The following is a 21,088-nucleotide window of genomic DNA, read 5'->3' as shown; positions in this document are numbered from 1 at the left end:
AGGTGTGGTGGCACACACCTGTGGTCCCAGCTACTTGGGAGGCTGAAGTAAGAGAATCACTCCAGCACAGGAGGTTGAGGCTGCGATGAGCTGTGATGGAGCTGTTGTACTCCAGCCTGGGTGACAGAATGAGACTCTATCTAAAAAAAGGAAGAAAAAGAGAGAAAGAAAATGAAAAATCTGGGTGATAGTCTCTGCTTTTAGGGTATGTTTTTCATGTGAGAAATGAGCTCTCTGAGTTTCTAATGTTGAGGGATCAACACTGTGGAGAAAAACATTATCCAAACAAGTCATTAAGGAATGCTCCTCCAAGCACACCGCACTCAGCCCAAAAGGCTAAATTAGTTTTAAATGGCAATTTGTTAGTTAAATTATTCCCCCTTAACTTACTTCTCTGAAAAATTCGCCCCTGGAATTACTCAGGATGTTTCCAGAAATGACAGGCTATGGGGGAATATGGGTTGGCATTGGTGCTTTCTCAATTAAAATGCACAACAACATGTAAATAAGTAAATCTGGCCAGGGCCTCAGATGTAACAAAGTATTTTTAAAGTCTGGTGCTGCTCAGTTTTAATTTATTAAAAAGATGCCTCTGTGTGTGTGTGTGTGTGTGTGTGTGTGTGTGTGTGAAGAAGCTCGAAATAGACATATTCATTTGGATGAATAAAATAGAATTACAAAGGGAAAACTCAGCTTAAGGGGGAAGCAGGTATGCCAAACATAGAATGAGCGCAGTTGGTGTGTCGGGTACAACACCTAATCTTCCTGGCAGGGAAAGCAGAGAGGAAACAGCTCTCAATGCTGCAACTCTCATTTCCAAGCATGAAACATATCTTAGGTCCTGGGGGAGAGGGGAGGGGAGGTTTCTAATTTCCCTTGGAGAAGTTTCTTTTGTAGAGAAATTATATGGTATTTTCTCCTCAGTTGTTTTCCTAGAAGGCCTCCTGGTTTCCACCCAAAGAAGTTAGGACAGATAATAAAACATGAACTTAAAAAGCCACCGAGAAATAAGATATGCTTTAAAAAAAAAAAGGAAGGACATGAAAGCAGTATTGTAGCACCTATACACTGTAATATACACATGCATGTACTTGTGCACACAAATACATATAATCTTCATCAAAGTGATAGCTAATATGTATTGAGTGCTTACTCTGTAGCAGGTATTCTTTGAAGCCTTGTACGTATTTGAGTCTGTATACTAATCCTCAGACCAATGCTGTCAGGGTAAATACTCTTTTTAGTCCTCTTATTTTGCAGATTAAGAACCAAGGCACAGTTCCCGTTAGCCTACATTTGAACTAGAACTCGAACCATCCCTCCATCTGTCTGCTGCTGCCTCTCCCTCTGACTTACTTCTTTTCCTTCCATCTTCAACTTTACTTCTTCCTTTTACTTCTAATCTCTACTCAGAATCTACAGTTCCTGTATTTTCTCTATTTTTCCCTTACTAATTTACTGTAATATAGAAGTGAAGATTGATTTTATTGCATATGGTTTATGCTTCCTATTTAAAATTTTAATAGCAGATGAGTGAAGTTTTATTTTTGCCTCTGTCCTAAACTTGTTTTGGTTAGCTTGCCTTTCACGTAGGCTCCTGCTAGGTTGTAGTGTTTCCCCTGAGCCATGGGATTACGATCTCCTCTCCTGTCCCTGTTCCTGTCCTGAATTTTTCAGGCACTCCCAAGCTGAATGGTATGAGATGACCTTGTGTGGATTTAGGTGAGACTGTATTTACTGCCCCTCTGTGTTATTACTTCAGTCTCAGATCGGGGTTCTTGTAGTCAGAAGGGAAGGGAAGTGTGAGGTCTGCCCTCCAGATGCCATATTAAGAAGCATTCAAAGACCAATTCTGTCCATTTATTCTGTGAGCACACCCTCACTCCTTGTGCCTCTTAGCCTCATTATCTGTGAAATGTACGTCATCATAATCATAATTTTCCAATTATAAAGGAATAACAAACAAAAAGCTTCATGGTTCTTACTGTTTAGTTAATAAGATAAATAGAATACCACCTGTCATTTGCTTAGAATCATATATGAATTTATGCTGCGACATTGTGGATTCAACAACCAAATACTACTTCGTCTTGTCTCTTTTGGATGAACTCTGTAAATTCTGTAAACTTTGTAATTTCTTTCATTCATGTAACGGATATTTGTTGAAGAGGATACTATATGCCAAGGGCAATGTTGGACCCTGAGATAAGTGATAGTTACATCACCCAGTTCTCCTTGCCTGCACAGTCTAGTATAAAAATTAAATTAATATTAGATTAGTCTATGATTTACAAACCACACACAATTTGCAGTTCTCTTTTGGAATATTCATGATGTGTTTATCTTTAAAACAGGCTCTATTTTCTCTCCCAGTCTACAGTTATATACTGATATTATTTAAAGAGACCAGTTCTGTGTTGTTTCAGTCCCTTCCAGCAGTAAGTTTAAATTGAAACCTACATAAATTGTTTAAAATAATATGATGTGAATGTTTTCTCTGAAGCTAAATATTGAATGTTTTTCTTTGTTCTTTTTAAAATTTATGAGATGTTAGCTATCTCTCACATGCCTTTGTAAACAGAAACGAAACTTGATAAGTAAAATCAAAAGGTTAACACCTGCATATTCCCTCAGAAAGATGCAGGTTTCAAAGGGAAGATTCCTATAAAGACATTTACATGCTGTGAAATACCATCTCTGCTGTTATAACTACTGACCATAGTGGGCTTTGTATCTATATGGTGTCACGAGGCTATTACCCTGACTTCAAATTATTAGTCTTTCAACCTATTTATTATTTAGTCTTTCAACATATATTTGAAAGTCTTTCAACATATATTTGGTCTTTATTTATTATTTAGTCTTTCAACATATATTTGGAGTGTTCCCACTTCTCAGAAAGATAAAAGTAGATGTATAAAAATTAAAGACCTCTTAGGGGTGTGACTGAATATTCAAAAATTTTTCTCAACATTTAATGATTTTTTTTGCCTCTGCTGTCTCCTCCTGCACCATGAGCTTGTCAGTGAGGACAAAGCAGAAAACACCCAGAGCCAATTCAGTCCTTTTCTCCCTCCCTATCATTATATAACAGTTCTGCTGTACAAAGTCACATAACATGGTACAGAGAGAAAATTAATCATCAGCTAATGAGATAGGGATGTGAAAAGAAGTCTGAAAGAAGTAATTTAGAGGCCCCAATTAGGGCCTGTTCTCATGGTTCTCCCGTGTGCATCGCTTGCTGATCCCAGGTCCAGGAGTGTGAGAAGGGCATATAGGGAGGAGGTGGAGGGAGGAAGGACAGGAGGGAGTGAGAACAGGGGAGACACAGAAGCTACAGTTTGTGGGAACAAAAAGAGGCTTTCACAGTATTCCAGATGAGAGCTAATGAGAACTTAAATTAGCAATGGGGACAAGAAAAGAAAATGATATAGAAATCCTTTCTAAGGTGGCTCCATCTGAAAGGGTTTGGCAAGTGACTAGATGTGATTACCTATAGAGGTTTTAAACCAGGAATGAGAGGAGTTGGTGGCATTAAAAGAAACAACCAAGCCCTAAAGCTACTTAACCCAAAGTGTCTAAGAGGAGTGGAGTAGCACAGATGCCCAGGATCCTGTAAGCAGTTTTCTATGGAGTACATTCAGACAAGATGGAGAAAAGAGTGAAAGGGAGCAGGGAAAATAACTTAGTACACACGAGCTTCCAACCTGAGGAATTAATGGGAACCCCATGTGCATCCCTTAGACCTGGCAATGGCCCTTAAAACTGGAAATTAACAACAGAGGATTCAGAAGAAATCAGTGTTGGGGAAGGAGTCTAAGCAGATTTGCTTAAGAAGATATTCCTGTAAGCACATGCTAGAGTTCACAAACCTGGGGGTGCAGGGAACCTGGTGTACACCTGGGGTGAAGGTAGAGAGGGGAAAGAACAGAAACAATGCCGTGGTGAGAACAAAGTACCAACCGCCTGGACAGAGGGAGGAAATGGAGGAGGACATGCTCCATGTGCCAGCTCCAAGTTCCAGGCCCCCAGTAAAAATCTGCCAGGAAGGTAGCTAATGGTTCACCTCCAAAATGTGGCAACAGAAGGATCTTCTGGCCCTCTGCGGCTGAATCTGTCCTGCAAGAAGAAATTTGCTGGTGTATTAGAAGAGACAGGAACTTTAAGAGAGGGTTGTCTAGCCATTTATAGCTATTGAGGGCAAGAGAAGGGAAATTCAAGACAGGAGGAGAACTAAGACAGATTTTGGCAAATTAAATGGAAAATGTAAAACCTTCATTTAGTTTCAAAATGTCAACTGCAAAGTTGCATGAGAGCATCCTTCTGCAGAGAGACAAGACGTGTATGTTTTAGCTGAATGAGGTCACTTAGCATTAGTCAACTTTGTGATGGGACTGCCAAAAAGATGACATGATGAGATGACATGAAGCTTTCAGCACAGGTCTGTCACAAAGCGAGGAGTAAACATGACCATTGCTTTTTAATCATAACAAACCAACTTAGTAAAATATATACATACAAGTTCAGAACTAAGACCACCATTAATTGGTTGGTCAGCTTCTTTCTGGCCTCTTTCTGTGGATAACCCTGGACCTCAGAAAAGGTGGATTTTTAGAATTTTTAGACCTCAGAAAAGGTATATTTTAGTCCATGAAAGGACTGAGAGAAGAGGGTGCTAAGGCTGAATGGGAGGAAGAGTCAGGTATTTGTGTGAGCTTTCTTTATGGATTTGGCTAGGAATGGTGGGAAAGAGAATCAGACCTGTCACAGGAATCCAGGAGTACTGAATAAGGACAATGGATTTTACTACAGGTTATCAAGTCCTAAGTCAACATATGAGGGATAAATTTTTCGCTGTGAAAATTGTTAAAAAATGGAATGGCCATGTCAGGAGCTAGTGAGTGCCATGTCACTAGAGACATCCAAAGGCAGGCAGACTGGAGAGACAGAGAGCTCAGGTGCACGGTGAAGGAGCAGCAGGCCTCTTGATTCTGATTCCAGCTCTCCTCTTAACCAGCTGTGTAACTTTGGGCAAGTCCCTTCACCTCTCTGGGCATCCATTTTCTTATCTCTAAATCAAGATGGTAGGATAGGTAATGCCCAGGTTGCTTTCAGCTTTGAAATTTCCTAATCTTTGGTTAGGTCCAGTGTCTGCTGCCTCCTTGTCAAAATGAACCCCTCCACACCTGGTTGTCACATGCCAGCATGGTTTTCATGCCTCAGCCGTGAGGCCCACTGTGTCTTAAGAGTGTGTTTCAGCAGGTCTAAGAAAGCTAGAGCAGCTCACTCTGAGTGTGTCAGCCCAGGCTTCTGTATAGAAACCGTGCTGCCATTGAATTCCTGGCCCACAGTGTGAGTGAATTTTGCGAACCTTGATGAGCTCTTACCTCCTGCTCACTCAAAATACACTTGCATTTCAAGTGCATGCTCCGTGCACAGGTTGCTGGAAAGATCTGATGGAGTTCTTTGAGCAGTCAGTTTTTCTCCGTGCCAGCTTTGGTTAGGAGTTTTGAAATTCTCTTTGCTTCATGTCATGTCATATTTTCAAACGTGGTCACAAATCTCCTAACCCAAGTCGACAATACTTAGAATAGCTGTTGACGGCTGCATTCCTTAGTTCTGCCAGCATTGCATCCTGGTCAAAGGAGACAGAGGGTTTTATTGATGGAATGAGGTCTTTGTTTATAAAGTGTGCACAGCAGGGCACCAGGAGCTCACCTGGATATACATCTTGGGTTTAAATGGAAAACATAGCTCGCTGCCTTTGAAACTCCTTGGCAAGATTATAAAAGCATTTTCAATTTCACTTTTTAAAAGATCCAGCTTGTAGGCATTACTCATAAAGTATTCTATTATGTTAATATAGTCTGCGTGGTTAATTTTTTCTTAACAAATATGTAGGCATCTTCAGAGTTTGTTTATTTAACAAAGGAAAAACCTAAGAGCTATTCTGCTTCCAGGGGACTGGTTTTGAACATTTCTGCCAGGAGAATATTTAGACATATCTTTGTATTTATGATCCCAATAGGTATATTTGGGGGATAACTTTTTACATGCCCATTGCATATACAGAAGTTATCCTTTTCAAGAACCTGGTCACTGTCACCCCTCCAGGATTCCTTCCCTGACACTCCCCCAGCATCTCCCCCTGCCACCTCCAACCCCATTTGTTTTCTAGGTAGGGCTGTTGTATCAAAGTACCACAACTGGGTGACTTAAAACAACAGAAATGTATTATGTTGCAGTTCTGGAGGCCAAAAGTCTGAAATGAAGGTGTTGGCAGGGCCTCGTTCTGGCTGAAGGATTCAGGAAGATCTGTTTCGTGCCTTTCTCGTAGCTTCTGGTGTAGCTTCTGGTGTTTGCCGGCTATCTTGAGTGATCCTTGACTTGCAGGTGCATCTCTTCAGTCATCACATGGCATTCTCACTGTGTCTGTGTCTTTTCGCCTCGTCTTATAAGGACACCAGTCATATTAGATGATGCCTATCCTAATCCAGTATGACCTCCTCGTATCTTGATTACATCTGTAAACACCCTATTTCTAAATAAGGTCGCATTCACAGGTGTGGGGGATTAGGACTTTAACATATCTTTTGGGGGGACACAAGTCACCCTTTATACCCTCATCCCAGACTGGTTTAGATGTCCCCTTTTCAGTGTTTTTGTAGCACCCTTTATTTAAAAGTCCCAAAATAGGTGTCATTACTGTATTGGTATTTTCTGCTAAGTTGTTTCAGTCACTAGCTTTCCATATCTATGAAGGAAGGACATTGCAATGTCTTTGAATGCAGAGTACCTAGCAAAACATTCAACACCCAGTAGGCACGCAAATGTTTGTCAGATGAAAGACCGTTTCATCATTATTATATATTTCATCATTATTGTAATTATATATATTTATATATATATAATTATATATTTCATCATTATAATTGTGTGTGTTCTATGTTAATAGCATATTTATATAAGGTTATGTAAATATTCTATACATTAATATGTTTATCAATGCTGTAATTGCTACCATTTATTATTTACCATGTGCTGCACATTATGCTAAACACTTTGGTTTTGTTTCATTAATCCCATTTAATCCTCACAAGAACATTAAGAAGTAAATATTATTCACTATTTTACAGATATTATAAACGAGGCTTAGAAAGATTAAATTTCCCCAAGTCATGCAGGCAGTGCATGACTGCAGACTTGGGGGTCTCCGTACTTTGATATACTGCTATCACCCAGATGTTCTTGGGTGACCGGGAAGACCAGTATGTCTATCTGATAGTCATGTTCTCCTTCCCTTGATGAAGACACTGAAGCCCAGAGGGGTTAAAAAGCCAGTCAGCGTTAGGTCATCGAGCTATGCCAGATCCGTTGACTTTCAGATCACCTTTTTAAAAATGTTCACTTTTCCTCTGCTGTGCACAGAACAGTTTTTTAAGAATGTTTGAAAAAAGGAAAACATGGAATGAAAAAAAGCATTACCTTATAGTTCACAAATTTAATGATATTATAGAACAGCAAGACTTGTCCATTGCAATAGCAGGCTATTCTGAAAAAGTCTTTCCATTGGAAACTCCTGCTAAACACAATGTCCTCATGTACCATGTGGCTTCTCTGCAGCAGAGTGATGATAGGTCAGTAATTTTAAGCCAGTAATTCTGGAAAAAGAAGCAGAGTGACTGCATGTTTGTTAGAGCCCTCCAGCCTATCTCTCTGCCCTGCATAAGTCCTGGGACCTGGCGCCACACACTCAGCCTCTCCCTGGACTTGAGGGTCCATCTGGCATCAGGCAGGAGGAAGGGGGCTATGGAGCCCTGCATTCTAAGACTCAGCATCCAAGCAGGCTTTACGCTGGTCAGGCTGTGACCTGTGTTCCATGTTTGATAACTGAGGGGTCTATCTCATTCCCCAAACCCCAGGCTTCTATTGTGGTGTCTGGATCCTGTCTTGCTTCTCCTACCTGAATCCTGGCTTAAGTAACCTGCCAGTTGGCCTAGTATTTCTCAACTGTGACTTCATGAGTTGATGCAAACTCTAGTTCCCCTGGGCTGGATCTGAACCCTGCACCAGTGGGTGCATGCCCTGTGACCCATAGACAGAGTCCTCTGGGCAGCCACCTTGGCTGGACATGTGTTTTATCTGCTGCTAATAATCTCTGTGTTCAACCACTTTGTCAGGATACCCTCAGCCCAGGACTATACCTGTAATGCAGCCATTTAGCCTGATTACCGCCTCGTTTTTTCTTCCAGGTCAGACTTGTTCCTGGTACTGAGAACTTCTCTCTGTCTGTTTTCCTTGCCCACACCTAACCTAGTTAGTATGCCTAGCCTTGCCTGGCAAAAGGCCTCAACTACCTTTCTTTCAAATGAAATCTAGTTCTCACCTCAAATATGAGACTCTAAACTGAAGCATTGACTAGAAAGGGCAGAAAAGGAGCAAGCCATGGCTAGGGGGCAGCAGACAAAGAGAAGGATTGAGAAAGGGAGGCCCAGGCACTCAGGCCCTGGCCTGGCAGGGTGCATCTCTGACTTTGAGGGGCTGAGTTCCAGGAAGAGCAAAGTTGAAACTCACCAGCTTGAATAGCAGGGTCCCTCTGATCTGATCTGATTCCTGTAGTCTCTCCAGACACTGTGGCCACACTGCCAAATGCACACCATGAGACAGCCATGAAAAATTGTTTGGAATTCCCCAGGCCTACCAGGCTCTCTCTGTGTCCTCTGAGCCTCAGCTCGTGTGTCCCAACTCTTTTGCGGAGTTTGGTTCCCATCCTTTATCCTCTCCTCAAACTCAAGTGGGGAACTTACTACCGTCACCTCTGTAACTCCAGATCCTGGCAGTCGTATGTGCCCAGGAAATGCTGAATGAACGCTTTAATTCAACTGAATGAGTGCTTTAATTCAACTGCCATGCCTCTAAAATCCTAAACACAAAGCCCCAACCTGCCTTCTGAAAAATGCTCATCCAATTGATAAAACACTGGCCTGTGAACCAGTAAACAGGATTTTTGTTGTGGTTTTTGTCTCATCCAATTGGGAACAGAGAACCAAAGAGAAACCTTTGCTGAGCCTTGGCTGTGGACACTCTCTGCTTGGAGCAGGCAACTCAGAGAGGAGCCAGACGGGGCCACGGTCTGAGATGAATAACCCTTCCTTCCTCATTTCAGTACAGTTTTGATAATAAAGTTCTATATACCTAATTGGATTCTTTCTTGCTGTGATTTAAGCAGTTCTCCTCTTATTCGCTGAGTAGAATTATACCTCATTATCTCTGAAGCTTGCAGGGCAGCTTCTCCTAACAGGGCCTGGAGCTGACTCAGGGTTGCGCTGCCTTCTCACCTTTGTCTTCCTGTGTTTGTGTCTTCCCGGATTTTCAGTTTGTGCGTTTGCTTTAATGAGTGAGTACATCCTATTCTCCTGTGCTGTTTGAGAAAACAGTTTGCATCTTTACATATATTGTCAAAAAGTAATGGGTTCTTTTTTTTTTCTTAAACTCTAATCCTTCCTTCCTTTCTCCTCTCAAATACTGAATCTCCGATCCTTTGAGGTCCAACATAATTTTTGTGTTAATTCCATTCTAAGCTCTTTTCAAGCAACTGCACTTGCCATGCAGACTTCATTAAACCTCAGAGTCTCCTACACTGATGTCTCAGAAAAAGCAAAGTAACTCTTGCCGTATATTAAAATATTTTCTACAAGAGTGGTATCTTCTGTCCCCATTTCTGGACATATATTTATTTAGCCTTCAGAAATAACACAGAAGTCTGTTAGAACTAAAGAGAATGCAAGCACTGGGCTTCTCTTCTCATTTGTGGGAAACATCTGCTGATTATAATTCACAGGGCTCTCATTTCAGGGTTTGCAGTCCTGAGTGGTTTCAGCCTTAAATCATCCCGTGTTGGCAAATAAGCGAGGGCCAGGCCAGGAAAGAAACAGATGAAGCCTATGTACGGAATGAGATTAAATAAAAGCACAAGCATGCCAATATTCCCATTGCCAATATTTCTTTTTCTAATGTGGTCACCTTGGAGGCCAATATGTTATTTTAATGATGATGATGTTGAAAACCATTCTGTTCTGGAACTTTTCCTTTAGAATTAGCATCTGGATCAGGACCCATCTTGATTTTTTTAAGGGTAAAGTAAATTTTAAGAAGTAGTGGCTTGTATTAGGTGAATAATCAGGTTGGGTCATTCTAGATGGACACTTTGAAATAGTCACATTTAATACGTGTTTAAATACCGAGACAAAGACCTGGGCCCTCATTATTACTCTGCCATTTGTTTGATTTGGAATGTTAGAAGTTTTACTTAAGTGCTTTGAGCCCTACTTTCTTTTCTGTAAAATGGAAATAATACTTGTGAAACTTTCTGACAATTGAGAGAATAAACAGAGTCATCCCTGTCACTTGTAAACCTTTATGTGTTTTGTATGTCAGTTTGTTCCGAGCACCATCAGCATGGAATCCTGGAGTGTTGGAATGCTAGCCCTCCAAGAGATAATCCAGTCAAACAGTCCTATAATGCAGATGAAGAAACTGAGAGCTATGGCTGTAGAGGGAGTACCTAGAATGCCAGGGTGACTACTTGGAAAGAAAATGCTTATTTGACATTTATATTTAGGGTTCTTTTTAAAAAAAGAACCAAAACACCCGCCTTTTACTGAAGTCAGGCTAGTACACTGTCAACTTAAATGGAGTTTTTAATAAATGGGACAGCAGTCCTCTTGGGGTTATAGATCAGAATCACACTGTTTATTCTGTTCAGCCCAGAGGAGGAGTGGAAATGTCCAAAGTAGCTGGCAGGATCTGTAAACCTTTTCCCAGAAAAGAAACCTTTTTCTAGACCTTCTGTATCCTATGGAGCTTCTTAGTAAACAAAGGGTGTGGTTATCCTTTCATCTGCTTCTGGGCTCCTTCAGCCTTTCAGCACAGGTAAGCAAAGAGTGAGGCCACGCAGAGGCCTGAGACACAAGCTGTGCAGGAGAACCAAAAGGGGCCTGCGGGAGGCTCAGGGGGCAGGAAGGAAGAATGGAAGTGACATAAGATGAGGAGGGAGAAAAAGATAGGAGAGTATGAGACAAGAAGGAAGTTTCATTCTTGCAAGGAAGAGGAGAGCACCATGATCTCTCCTGGCCTGTCTACCTGGGAACATTTGCACACCACCTGTGAGACTGTTTTTTGCCAACGGGAAAACCCTCATGAGCGGGATCCCCTTGTAGCTACTCAGTACAGTACTTTCATAGTCCCTGCTGCTAGAAAGGTCTCACTTATTAGTTTCTATGTCACCTTTGAAATCACTTGTTTCATTATAAGATTTTTAAAAAGTCAGTGTTTATGCTAGAAAACTCATTCATTTTACACACTTTCTATTTTCAAGTGTGTGTGTGTGTGTGTGTGTGTGTGTGTGTTTTAATACAGGGCATAAAGATTTCAAAAGGGTAGGTCAATTATTTGTTGACTAAATTATAGGAAGAAAGTGCAATTATCCAATAGAATCCAGAAATGAATATAGCTAATTTTATACCTGCATGTAGCTAGCCCAGCCATAGTAATTGTAATCACTTTGTTTTGCTTTTTTTTTTTTTTTTAATTCCGGGGGAAATAGGTTAGGTGGGACCTGAATACATCATTATAAAGTATGCACATATAAATTGAACTTTTCTAAATCTAGGTCGCTTGGGTAAGAAGGCTTATTTGATGAAACCACGTTGACAATTAGATTCCCAGGGCACTTCAATGTTAAATGATATTCTTCCCGTATTCTGGGTCATAAGGCAGTATAAACAATACACCAACGTTAAGAAACAGAAAATTACATTCACAGTAATAGTGAAGCTTCATGGTGCATGGTTTTTACACTTTAATATGCTGTGTTCTTTCTGCCATGTTAATATTTTAAGTAATATAATTTCCTTTTCATGTAGTTTAAGGTTCATCTTTTCCTTTTTTTCTCTTTACCCTTCTGGTATAGCTTTCTATAATACTGCATCTTATGCCAGGAGAAATTCCTGAAAAATAGAAAGCATAAAATCAAATCATCTTCACAGGAAAATGGCAAAAACAACAACAAAAATGGATTTAATCTCTAGTCAAAATGTTATCTTGTATACTTTACAGACTCAATCTGTGTCCCAGGCTTTGATCCAAGCCTCAACATGATGACTGGAATCACCCCCATTAACCCAATGATACCAGGCCTTGGACTGGTACCTCCCCCACCACCAACAGAAGTGGCTGTTGTCAAAGAAATAATCCACTGCAAAAGCTGTACTCTTTTTCCTCAAAATCCAAGTAAGTAACACCTATGAGAAATATTTGCTCATCATTTAAAATTTGTTTCTTTTTAAATTTAAGAATGGCATTGCAGTCATTTCAGATGCTACTCACACGTAAATGCACAGAATGGGGATCCATTCTACAGAAGGCCTTTGTCTCTCGATTAGAATACATATACAGGGATGTGGCCATGTGTCTGTCCAGAAGCTGAATCCACACCATAAAGCCAGTATGTGGGATTTGGGGATGTGTATCCGGTGTTAAGACTTTTTGCATGCAGTGAAGTCTAGTGTTTGCTAGAGAACACAGTGTGAAATATGTGAACACTTCCATCCATCTTCACAAATGTGGGAGAAAAACTCTGAAATGTGTTTTGCTAGATGGAAAATTGAATTAATTTGACAGTTAGCAATTTAGGGGCTGGGGAGAGGGAAGCCTGCATCTCAGAGTTTCTGGACCAAATTGCATTTGCTTGAAGGAAACATACATTTGATGAAGTAAATGGGCCAGAATTTTATTTTTTAATTTTGCCTCAGATACTAAGTTTATGGGCTTAAAAAGCTAGGATTTTCTTTTTTTTTTTCACGTTAATCAGTGTTGCCTTTTTTAAGTGGACTTTTCAGGAGATTGCTTTAGTAATCTACATATAAACTAGGTAAAATGTTGTAAGAGTGTACATTTTATCTGTTTATACAGCCTCCCCAAAATTTAATAGTTTGCTCATTTAAATGTGAATAATAACAAAGTATTTTTTTCAGGCCCGGTGTTTCACAGCCAAGTAGGTATTGTGCATGCTTTTTTAGGTTATGCTTGCTGTATTCTGCTTTGCTGCTCCTTTATCTGGAAATGAGACAAAGCAGATAACATGCTGAGGTTTTTCATCATGTTGTCATTTCATCACGTTTTGTACTTGGGAAGTTTTTTCCCTCCCTTTTCTGGGCTTCTGTAGTATAAAGGAGAAATGAAATTATGCAGACATTTGCTTTATCTTTGTTCGTGGACAAGCATATAGCCACTCTGTGTAGCAATGAACACAGAAAGTAAAGGTTGGGAGCAGGAGGGGAGAGGGACTTAGAAACAAGACAGCCCGGGATAAACGTAAGTTGGTATAGAAATTTACCATCAGTTAGTCTGGAGAAAGTTACTCTGCAAGCTTTCGTTTTGCTGGGAGAACCAGAAAGAGAGAGCAAATAAATGAAAGACAAAACTCTGTTTTGTTGTGATTATTAGATCTTCCACCTCCTTCCACAAGAGAACGACCTCCTGGGTGTAAGACTGTATTTGTCGGAGGATTACCAGAAAATGCTACTGAAGAAATTATTCAAGAAGTCTTTGAACAGTGCGGTGATATTACGGCAATTCGGAAAAGCAAGAAGAATTTTTGTCACATTCGCTTTGCAGAGGAATTCATGGTTGATAAAGCCATTTACCTTTCTGGTACTTTGCATTACATAAGGCGTTTCCCAGGCATTTTGTTATGTTTTGTGATGTTAATATGAGCTTATTCCCTTTGGCCTTAATGCAAAATAAAGTCCTCATAGTCTGGGGCTGGAAAAGGAAGAATCCTGCCTTCTTGGCTGCCAGAAGCTCTGTGCTAAGTCTGTGAAGGTACCTCAGTGCAAGAGCAATTTCCCACCATTCAGTCTTTAGGAATTTCATCGAGTTTCTAATTAATGTTCTCAAGTGCTTATTAGATGAAAAGCAATATTATGAGTACAAAGGGTCATTATTATTGTTGGATGTAATCCTCTCAGGGAATAAAGTACTCTCTCAGAATAATTTCAGGTTTTTGGAAATGGATTCACTTTCTAGACACCAGGGTACCAAAGCAAGGTCAGTTCCTTGCAGGAAAGTACCTCGGGGGCCCTAGGAGAAGGCCCAGTATCATTGCCTCTTTGGGGGTTCATTAAGCCTTGTCCTTTGGTGCCAATTTTTATAGGTGATTTTTGCAGATACTGAAATTAAGCCTAGCGCTGCCTTCCCCATCTGTGGGTGCTGGGCCAAGTGAATGGAGTCTGTCCACAAGGCCTTTCCAAATCTAAGAATTAGGGGGTGGCTTTGGAAGGACATATTCTTAGACTGAACTAACTGCCCTTCCCTCACACTCCCTACCCCCATATTTCAGTCTGTCCCTCTGCATTTCACCTCCCTATTCCTGAGGCGAGGCAAAGCTAATGGGCGAAGGTGGGAAAACAATAGTGGGGAACCTATCTGAACATTCCTGCCAGGTTTTACTTAATTTCTGCAGTCTGCCTCTATTGCAACGCAATTCTGTGCAAACCCCAGAAGCCTGGAGGGTGTAGTACTGCAGAGACTTACCTGAGATAGACAGTGATATGGAGAACTTTAAAACTCCTTATTTCAGTAGAACCTTACAAAGTAGAAAATAAAAACTAAAACCATTTCAAAATGGAGAAGGAAGACAAAGCATAGAATGAAGCCATTTTATAACACACAATCCGCTGTTAGACAGCGGGGGTTCTGGTGATTTTGTGGTGCTGGGTTTCATGGCCTAGAGCTTCCGTTTTCTCGTCTGCAAAATAAAGATAGTAACAGTATGACCTTGTAGGATTGTGAGGAGAAATAAATCAAATAATGGATATTAAGTGCTTAGCAGGGTACCTGCAACATAAAAATCATTTAGGAAATGGTTGTTTTTAACACAAATATCCTGATCATGATAAAGAAGGATTATTTTTCTATCTCAAGAACCCTGTCTTGGGGACCTGGGTTCTAATCACCACTGTACCAATAAAGCTGCAGTCTTCCCTCAGTACACTCAGGGGATTGGTTCCAGGGCCCAGGCCCCCGCCCCTGCCCCCGCCCCCGCCCCCACCTCCGCCCCACGAATGTCCTGCAGGACCCTCATGTATATGAAAAGTCAGCCCTCCATGTATGTGGGTTTCACATCCCTCAAATACTGTATTTTAGATGCATGTTTGGTTGGAAGAAATCCTCCTACAAGCGGGCCTGCACAGATTAAGCCCATGTTGTTCATAGGTCAACTGTATTCTTTACCCCACTTGATTAAATGAGAAGGTTAGAGTAAATCAAAGGTTCTTTTCAACACTAATACAACGCAATGTTCAGACCCCATCAGAAGCCTCATAAGACACTGACAAAGATGCACAGTCCCAAATTTATGCATGTGAAAAGTACTCCATGATTATACCTTGATCTTAAGATTTTCTGGCCTGGGCGCTGGTCCCACTTCTTTCAGCAAACCACAGATTGCTGCTTGGTCTGCCCCATTACTGTGGGAGAAGAAGACAGCTAGGCCTCCAGCCTCCCTGCCTGGGTACAGAGGAGCCTCCTAACTCTGCCTCCTTGCCCTTGAGAGGCTGCAGCATCAGTCCCAGGAAGATCTGCAAGGCCAATTAACTGGAAAGGCAGGAAGGAAGTCAGGCGGCCCCTCCTGTGTGTGGGCTCCAGCAAGCCCAAGCCCAGCTGGAAGGCCTGTCTAATTTTAGGACCACATTCACATTTGAAGGCCTAGCTAATTCTAGACTCAGTCTCATCAGGGTCTCTTTTAAGTCCTTAATGATGACATTTCTGTGAAAGTTAGGGTGTTTCTGGAGCCAGACATGTTTGAAAACTGATTCTCTGGACCTGAGCAGGGGAAGGGTACTTGGCCCGTTGGGATAGCTGGCCGGTTTAAACAGTCCTGCTTGCTCAGCTGTTATGCAAGTCTCACTGTGGCCTGCTGACTTACTAAATTTCCCTGGCCCATAACCAAGATACACTTTGCTTTCACATTAATTCTGTGCATCTGTGATCGGATGTTTTTGTCTTTGATTGATATTGTTATGTCTTCCAATTTTTAGATAACACTTGAAAATCTAGCAGTGAGAAGGGTTCCATGGCATCACAGAAATCAGATGTGAGGTCTATATCTTATTTGTTACTTTTCAAAGGTGTGAAGTGGCCTCCTGGGGAGAAGCCAGCCTCTACAGAGATTTTCAGCTGAGTTTTCTCCCAAAAATGCTAAAAAAAAATCCATTGAAATCTACCATGAGATATTGAACATCAGCACAGTGCAGTCTAGCATGTTACAGTTGTATCTCATTTGCAAAGCCCCTACCCTGGAAAAGTGCTTATGTTGCTCTCTCCTCTGACAGCCTCCAGCAGCTGTGTTCCTGCTGGGACCTGGATTTATGTTCTGAAAATCTGAGAACCCAAAATTGAAGAGCAACCTCAAAGTCAACTCTTCTTCATTTGAAGTTAGGCCGGCTGGCTGGTTTCAGTTCTGTTAGTGTTGATTTCTCAGATCAAGTTTCTGCTCATAATCTTTATATAAGTTGGGTAGCTCACAATGAATCCCCCAAAGATTTCCAGGCCCATTTTTTTCTTTGTCTAGCTCTAGGCTTTTGCACAGGCTCCTGTGGCCTTAAAAGATTACATGAACAATTTGTGTGGTACTGCATACCAGATGAGGTGCTGCAGGGCTGTGAGGAAGGCAGCGGTGAGGCCTCTTGATTGAAGGTAAAATATTCTCCTGCGTGCCTCAGAGGATAAGTGGAAATAAAACAGCATTGCAAAATTGCCTTAGTAATTGTGGCTTTTGCAGCTGCTGAGAGAGAATTGAGCAGCAGCATTTTCTAGGAGAATGTAGCAATAGCCCATGAGTGAGGTGTTCCGGAGTTCACTTTGTAGATCTTTTTAAATAGCATAGATACTCTGTATTTACTCATATTTCACCAATACAGTAGAATTATAGTAAACTGAAAATATAATAAAATCAAGGCCATAAAAAGGTAGAGAAAAAAAATGCTTCAGGCCAAATTTGTTTCTGAGCTTCCTAGAAGCCAGGGAGAAGAAGGAATGACCATGATAAGACCCTAGTTCTTAAGATCATCTTCTCTTGGGGATACTGGTTTGGAAGGTGGGTAAGCATCCCTCTGAGACAACTCTCCAAGGTGTGTTTGTCCGCAAACCTGTAATAGCCCTAACTTTGCAGAGCTTCAGGATTTCTGGGGAAAAGCATAGTTGTTTCCCATCTCCTATGGGAAACGTATCCGTAGTGACGTCAAAGAAATAAGTGAGCATTTGCCTAAGCGTGCCTTGGAGGTCTGGACCAAAAACGTGTGGCCACTTTGACATATGGTGTGACCAGATTTTCCATTGGTTTCAGGTTACAGGATGCGATTAGGGTCTAGCACCGACAAAAAGGATTCAGGCCGCCTTCATGTGGACTTTGCCCAGGCCAGAGATGACTTCTATGAATGGGAATGCAAGCAGAGGATGCGTGCCCGGGAGGAGCGGCACCGGCGCAAGCTGGAGGAGGACCGGCTCCGGCCCCCGTCCCCGCCCGCCATAATGCACTACTCAGAGCATGAAGCCGCTCTGCTGGCCGAAAAGCTGAAAGGTATGGGCCACCTACACTGGCTCTTTTTCCTCCACAGGGATCCCCAGACATGCACTGTGCGTTTTTCCTGCCTCTTCACCATTGACCCTTCAGTACAATGTCTGCTATGCCTTAAAAAGGCTTTAAGAGGCTGGTGTAAGCGCAGACTCTTTACAGAGCTGGGTGGGGTTAGCTGGGAGTCCCCTGGCAGCTGCAGACACATGGGCTCCATCTTCCTGCCTGGGACAGAGCCCTGCCCCTTTCCAGCATGCTTACCCATTTTCTCCATGAAAGTGTATGTACAGTCACTCAACAGATCTCACTGAATGAGGGGACAGAAAGGCCCCCAAAGCAGGCTATTATCTTCTGACCCAATGTTGTGCCATTGGTGGGGTGGTCTTAGTGTTCTTCCAGCTCTATAAAGAATGTGCATGTTTACCAGACTCTTAAAGCGTTCTTAAGGCAAAACAGCAGACATGGTGCTAGGGTCCACGGAGGACAGAAAAGAAACATAGAATAGGATTCTGGTATTCAGAGATGCCATTGAAGGGACACGTGGAGCTCTTACAGGATGATTAGCAAGAGAGTATGTTTTATTCCCTCTAATGTTTTCTGAGGCCCTCCATGGTGTTTTATGCTGAGGGAAATAAAGACACAGGAAGGCTTTAGTACCTGTGATGCCAGATTTTGAAGTTGGGATGACGTGTGAATTCAGTTCTATTATTGACCAAAGTTGTGTGAGCTGAGCAACATATGGGCATTTTATAGGCAAATGATGGTCAGACCCTCCTCAGGTCATTGAGCACTGTCAGGATTTGATGAGAGAACATAAGTCAGAGTTGCTGGCCACATGTAGGTGTCTACAGATAAACAATTAACTGTAATACCATGCCAATGGCGTGATTGTCAACCAAGTTATATGCAACAGGCTTTGGGGACTAAGGGGCCAGTGCAAATAATGTTGATGGAAGGGTCAAGAAAGTCTTCGTAGAGGAGGCATAATTTGAAATTTGCAGAATAAATAAAAATTTCCCCCCCCAGGAGAAAAAAAAGTCATAAGAGCATTCTAGTTAGAGGCTGAAGACTTGGGAATAAAAACCCACAGAAGCAGAGGGAATTCAGCATAGAAGCTGCCTTTCTAGAGCGAGGTAAAGCTGGAATGGCAATCTGGGCCAGATGGCAGACCCCTGAAGGCTATTGCTGGATTTGGGTTTTATTTCATAAGCAGTGGAGAAGCCATAACAGATTTCTGACGAGAGGAGGGATGTGATTGATCCTTCAAGTGTTTTAGAACATAGTTGGTGTATTGCTGCCAGTGTATAAAGTGGATTGGATGTTTTCACTTTAAAAAAATGTATGAAAAGCTGCCTAACGCCTATTTTAGGAAGATAGGAAGTTGACATTCTATACTAAAAAAAAAAAAAAAAAAAAAAGTGGGGGCGGGGGCACTGTGTTTCCAATCTTCATCCCCCATCCAGGGCTTGAGAATCCTTAATCAACTGCAGTTGCCACTGAAATGCCCGCACCGTAACCAAGGAATGCTTCCTGCTGATGCTCTTGTGGTGTGTTCTGCTGCTTCGAGAAGTCATGTCTTCCCGATATGAATACATAGGCCATGGCTGTCCCTTTAATAAAAAGCATATGCAGTGCCGATAGACATCATCTCACTTTTCCATCCAGCCTGGAAACCATAAGAAGTAGCCAAAATGAGACACATCAAGGTTCTCAACAAGGAATATTCACCAGAACAATAATTTTTCTTTAATACCCAATATATTGTGTGGTATCAGATTATGATCTACACAGACTAAACTGGATTCAGTTTGTCCACACCTAGAAGTGACAAAAACTAGCACCTTGATCTGTGACCTCATGGAGGAATTTCATTAAAGTGTATCATCTGGTTATGTTGTTTTTAAAAATCCAGTACAGAAGTGTCTCCACACGCATGAAGTACATGGCATTTGCCTCTCCTTTTAGAGGATAACAGATTGGGATGTCAATTTGGTAAAGTAATTTGCAAGCCTTGCCATTTCAAAAATATATATTTATATAGATGAGTATAATTTGCAGAATTCAGAAGCTGTATCTTTGCCAAGTACTGTGTGATCCCTTGAGGAAAGAACAGATTGGAAATTTTAATAGATGGCTGTTACAGTAGAATGAACTAGCTGGGGATACATCTTAGGCAAGAGTCAGGTAATATGAAGCTTGACAATTTCAACCCAAGCATAGAGTTTGGAATATAAACAGCATTTAATTGCTTAGGAAATTGGCTGCCTCAGAGAGGAAATCCACTCCATGCTCCTTATAATGTTGCAAAGCCAGGCAGGAGGAGCTGAGGCCACTGTTTCCCTGAAGATGATTTCATTGATATGGGACATAAAATATAGTCAGGACCTAAGGTAAAGAAATCTGTGTCAGAAAGGAAATGGAAATGCAATTTGAAAATACCTAATTGGATTTGATTTTTTTCCTCCCCTGAGAAATCTTACTATCTTGGATTCATTACAGATACTTTTCCTCTATTTTATATCATACTTGTTTATTCTTACAATTTTTCTCTTTGAAAATCAGCTTTATTCAGCAAAATCTGTAAAAATGAAGTCTTTCTTATGACCCAAAAGGCCCTCTCCATGTCCTGTGCAGTGCTGGAACTGTGCACATAGTAGGTGCTCAGTAAAATAATTCTTTTCTCTCTCTTCTTCTGCTATTTGGATCTATGAGCATGTTGAATTTCTGGCCAGTGATTCTACTGGGCATGACCAGAAGTACATGGAAATGATGTGATGTGTGCTCAGCCATCCTTCCAATCCCTCAAGAAGTATTCATTAATTAGCATTTTACCACATGCCTGGCACTGTCCAAGCCACTGGTGGAAAGGACAACAGCGAACAAGCCCCTGCCTCAAAGAATTTAGGTGTCTTCAGTGACAGAGGCAATAACAAATCACCTTACATTTGCCATTTATAACAGCGCACTATTAAAATAAATATAATAATCCCCTTGTTATATGTGGAAAGTGCAGAGTGCTGCCACAAGGGAGATAGCCAGCCCAGAGTGAGAGAGGGAGGATCTTCCGGACCAGGTTATCCCATTCACTGGCTACTTGACCATCTGAAACCAGAGGAAACACTGTGTTGTGTTTTTGTAGTGTCTGAGACATGGAGTCACCCAGTGCCTGTTAAATTAATACAAATTCTAAAAAAGAAAATTAGTAGGCACCTTGCTGGTTAAGTAGACATTGTTCTGAGACAATTCAACTTAATGAAGACCGACAGCAGTAACTGCTCACAAACCCAAAGTTTATAGCATGGCTTTAAGAAAGTGAGAAGGAGCTCAATAACACCATAATTACACTTTATTGGAAACAGTGGCACCAGGCAGATGAGATAATGAATTTTGGTGTGTCTAACACAGACCATCCACCCCCGGGGGAGCACTGTGTTTGGACTCTGGAAGGAAGAG

General features: G+C 41.5%; 1 protein-coding gene across 8 annotated transcripts in view; it reads left to right on the top strand.

The window, feature by feature from the left end:
• Positions 1-21,088, top strand: part of ENOX1 (ecto-NOX disulfide-thiol exchanger 1) — a 505,667-nt gene that overhangs the window by 314,474 nt on the left and 170,105 nt on the right. For all 8 annotated transcript variants that reach the window (XM_021669313.2, XM_021669309.2, XM_021669314.2 and 5 more), the window contains 3 exons: positions 12,118-12,291; positions 13,507-13,713; positions 17,408-17,641. In XM_021669313.2, coding sequence (XP_021524988.2) covers positions 12,118-12,291; positions 13,507-13,713; positions 17,408-17,641 — 615 coding nt within the window. The remainder of the gene's footprint in view (positions 1-12,117; positions 12,292-13,506; positions 13,714-17,407; positions 17,642-21,088) is intronic.

Source organism: Aotus nancymaae, unplaced genomic scaffold, assembly GCF_030222135.1.
Source record: "Aotus nancymaae isolate 86718 unplaced genomic scaffold, 86718_ANA_hifiasm-v0.15.2.pri h1tg000043l, whole genome shotgun sequence".
NCBI lineage: Eukaryota > Metazoa > Chordata > Mammalia > Primates > Aotidae > Aotus > Aotus nancymaae.
The sequence above is the reverse complement of the archived record's forward strand: the minus strand, read 5'-3'. Positions and strand labels throughout refer to the sequence as shown.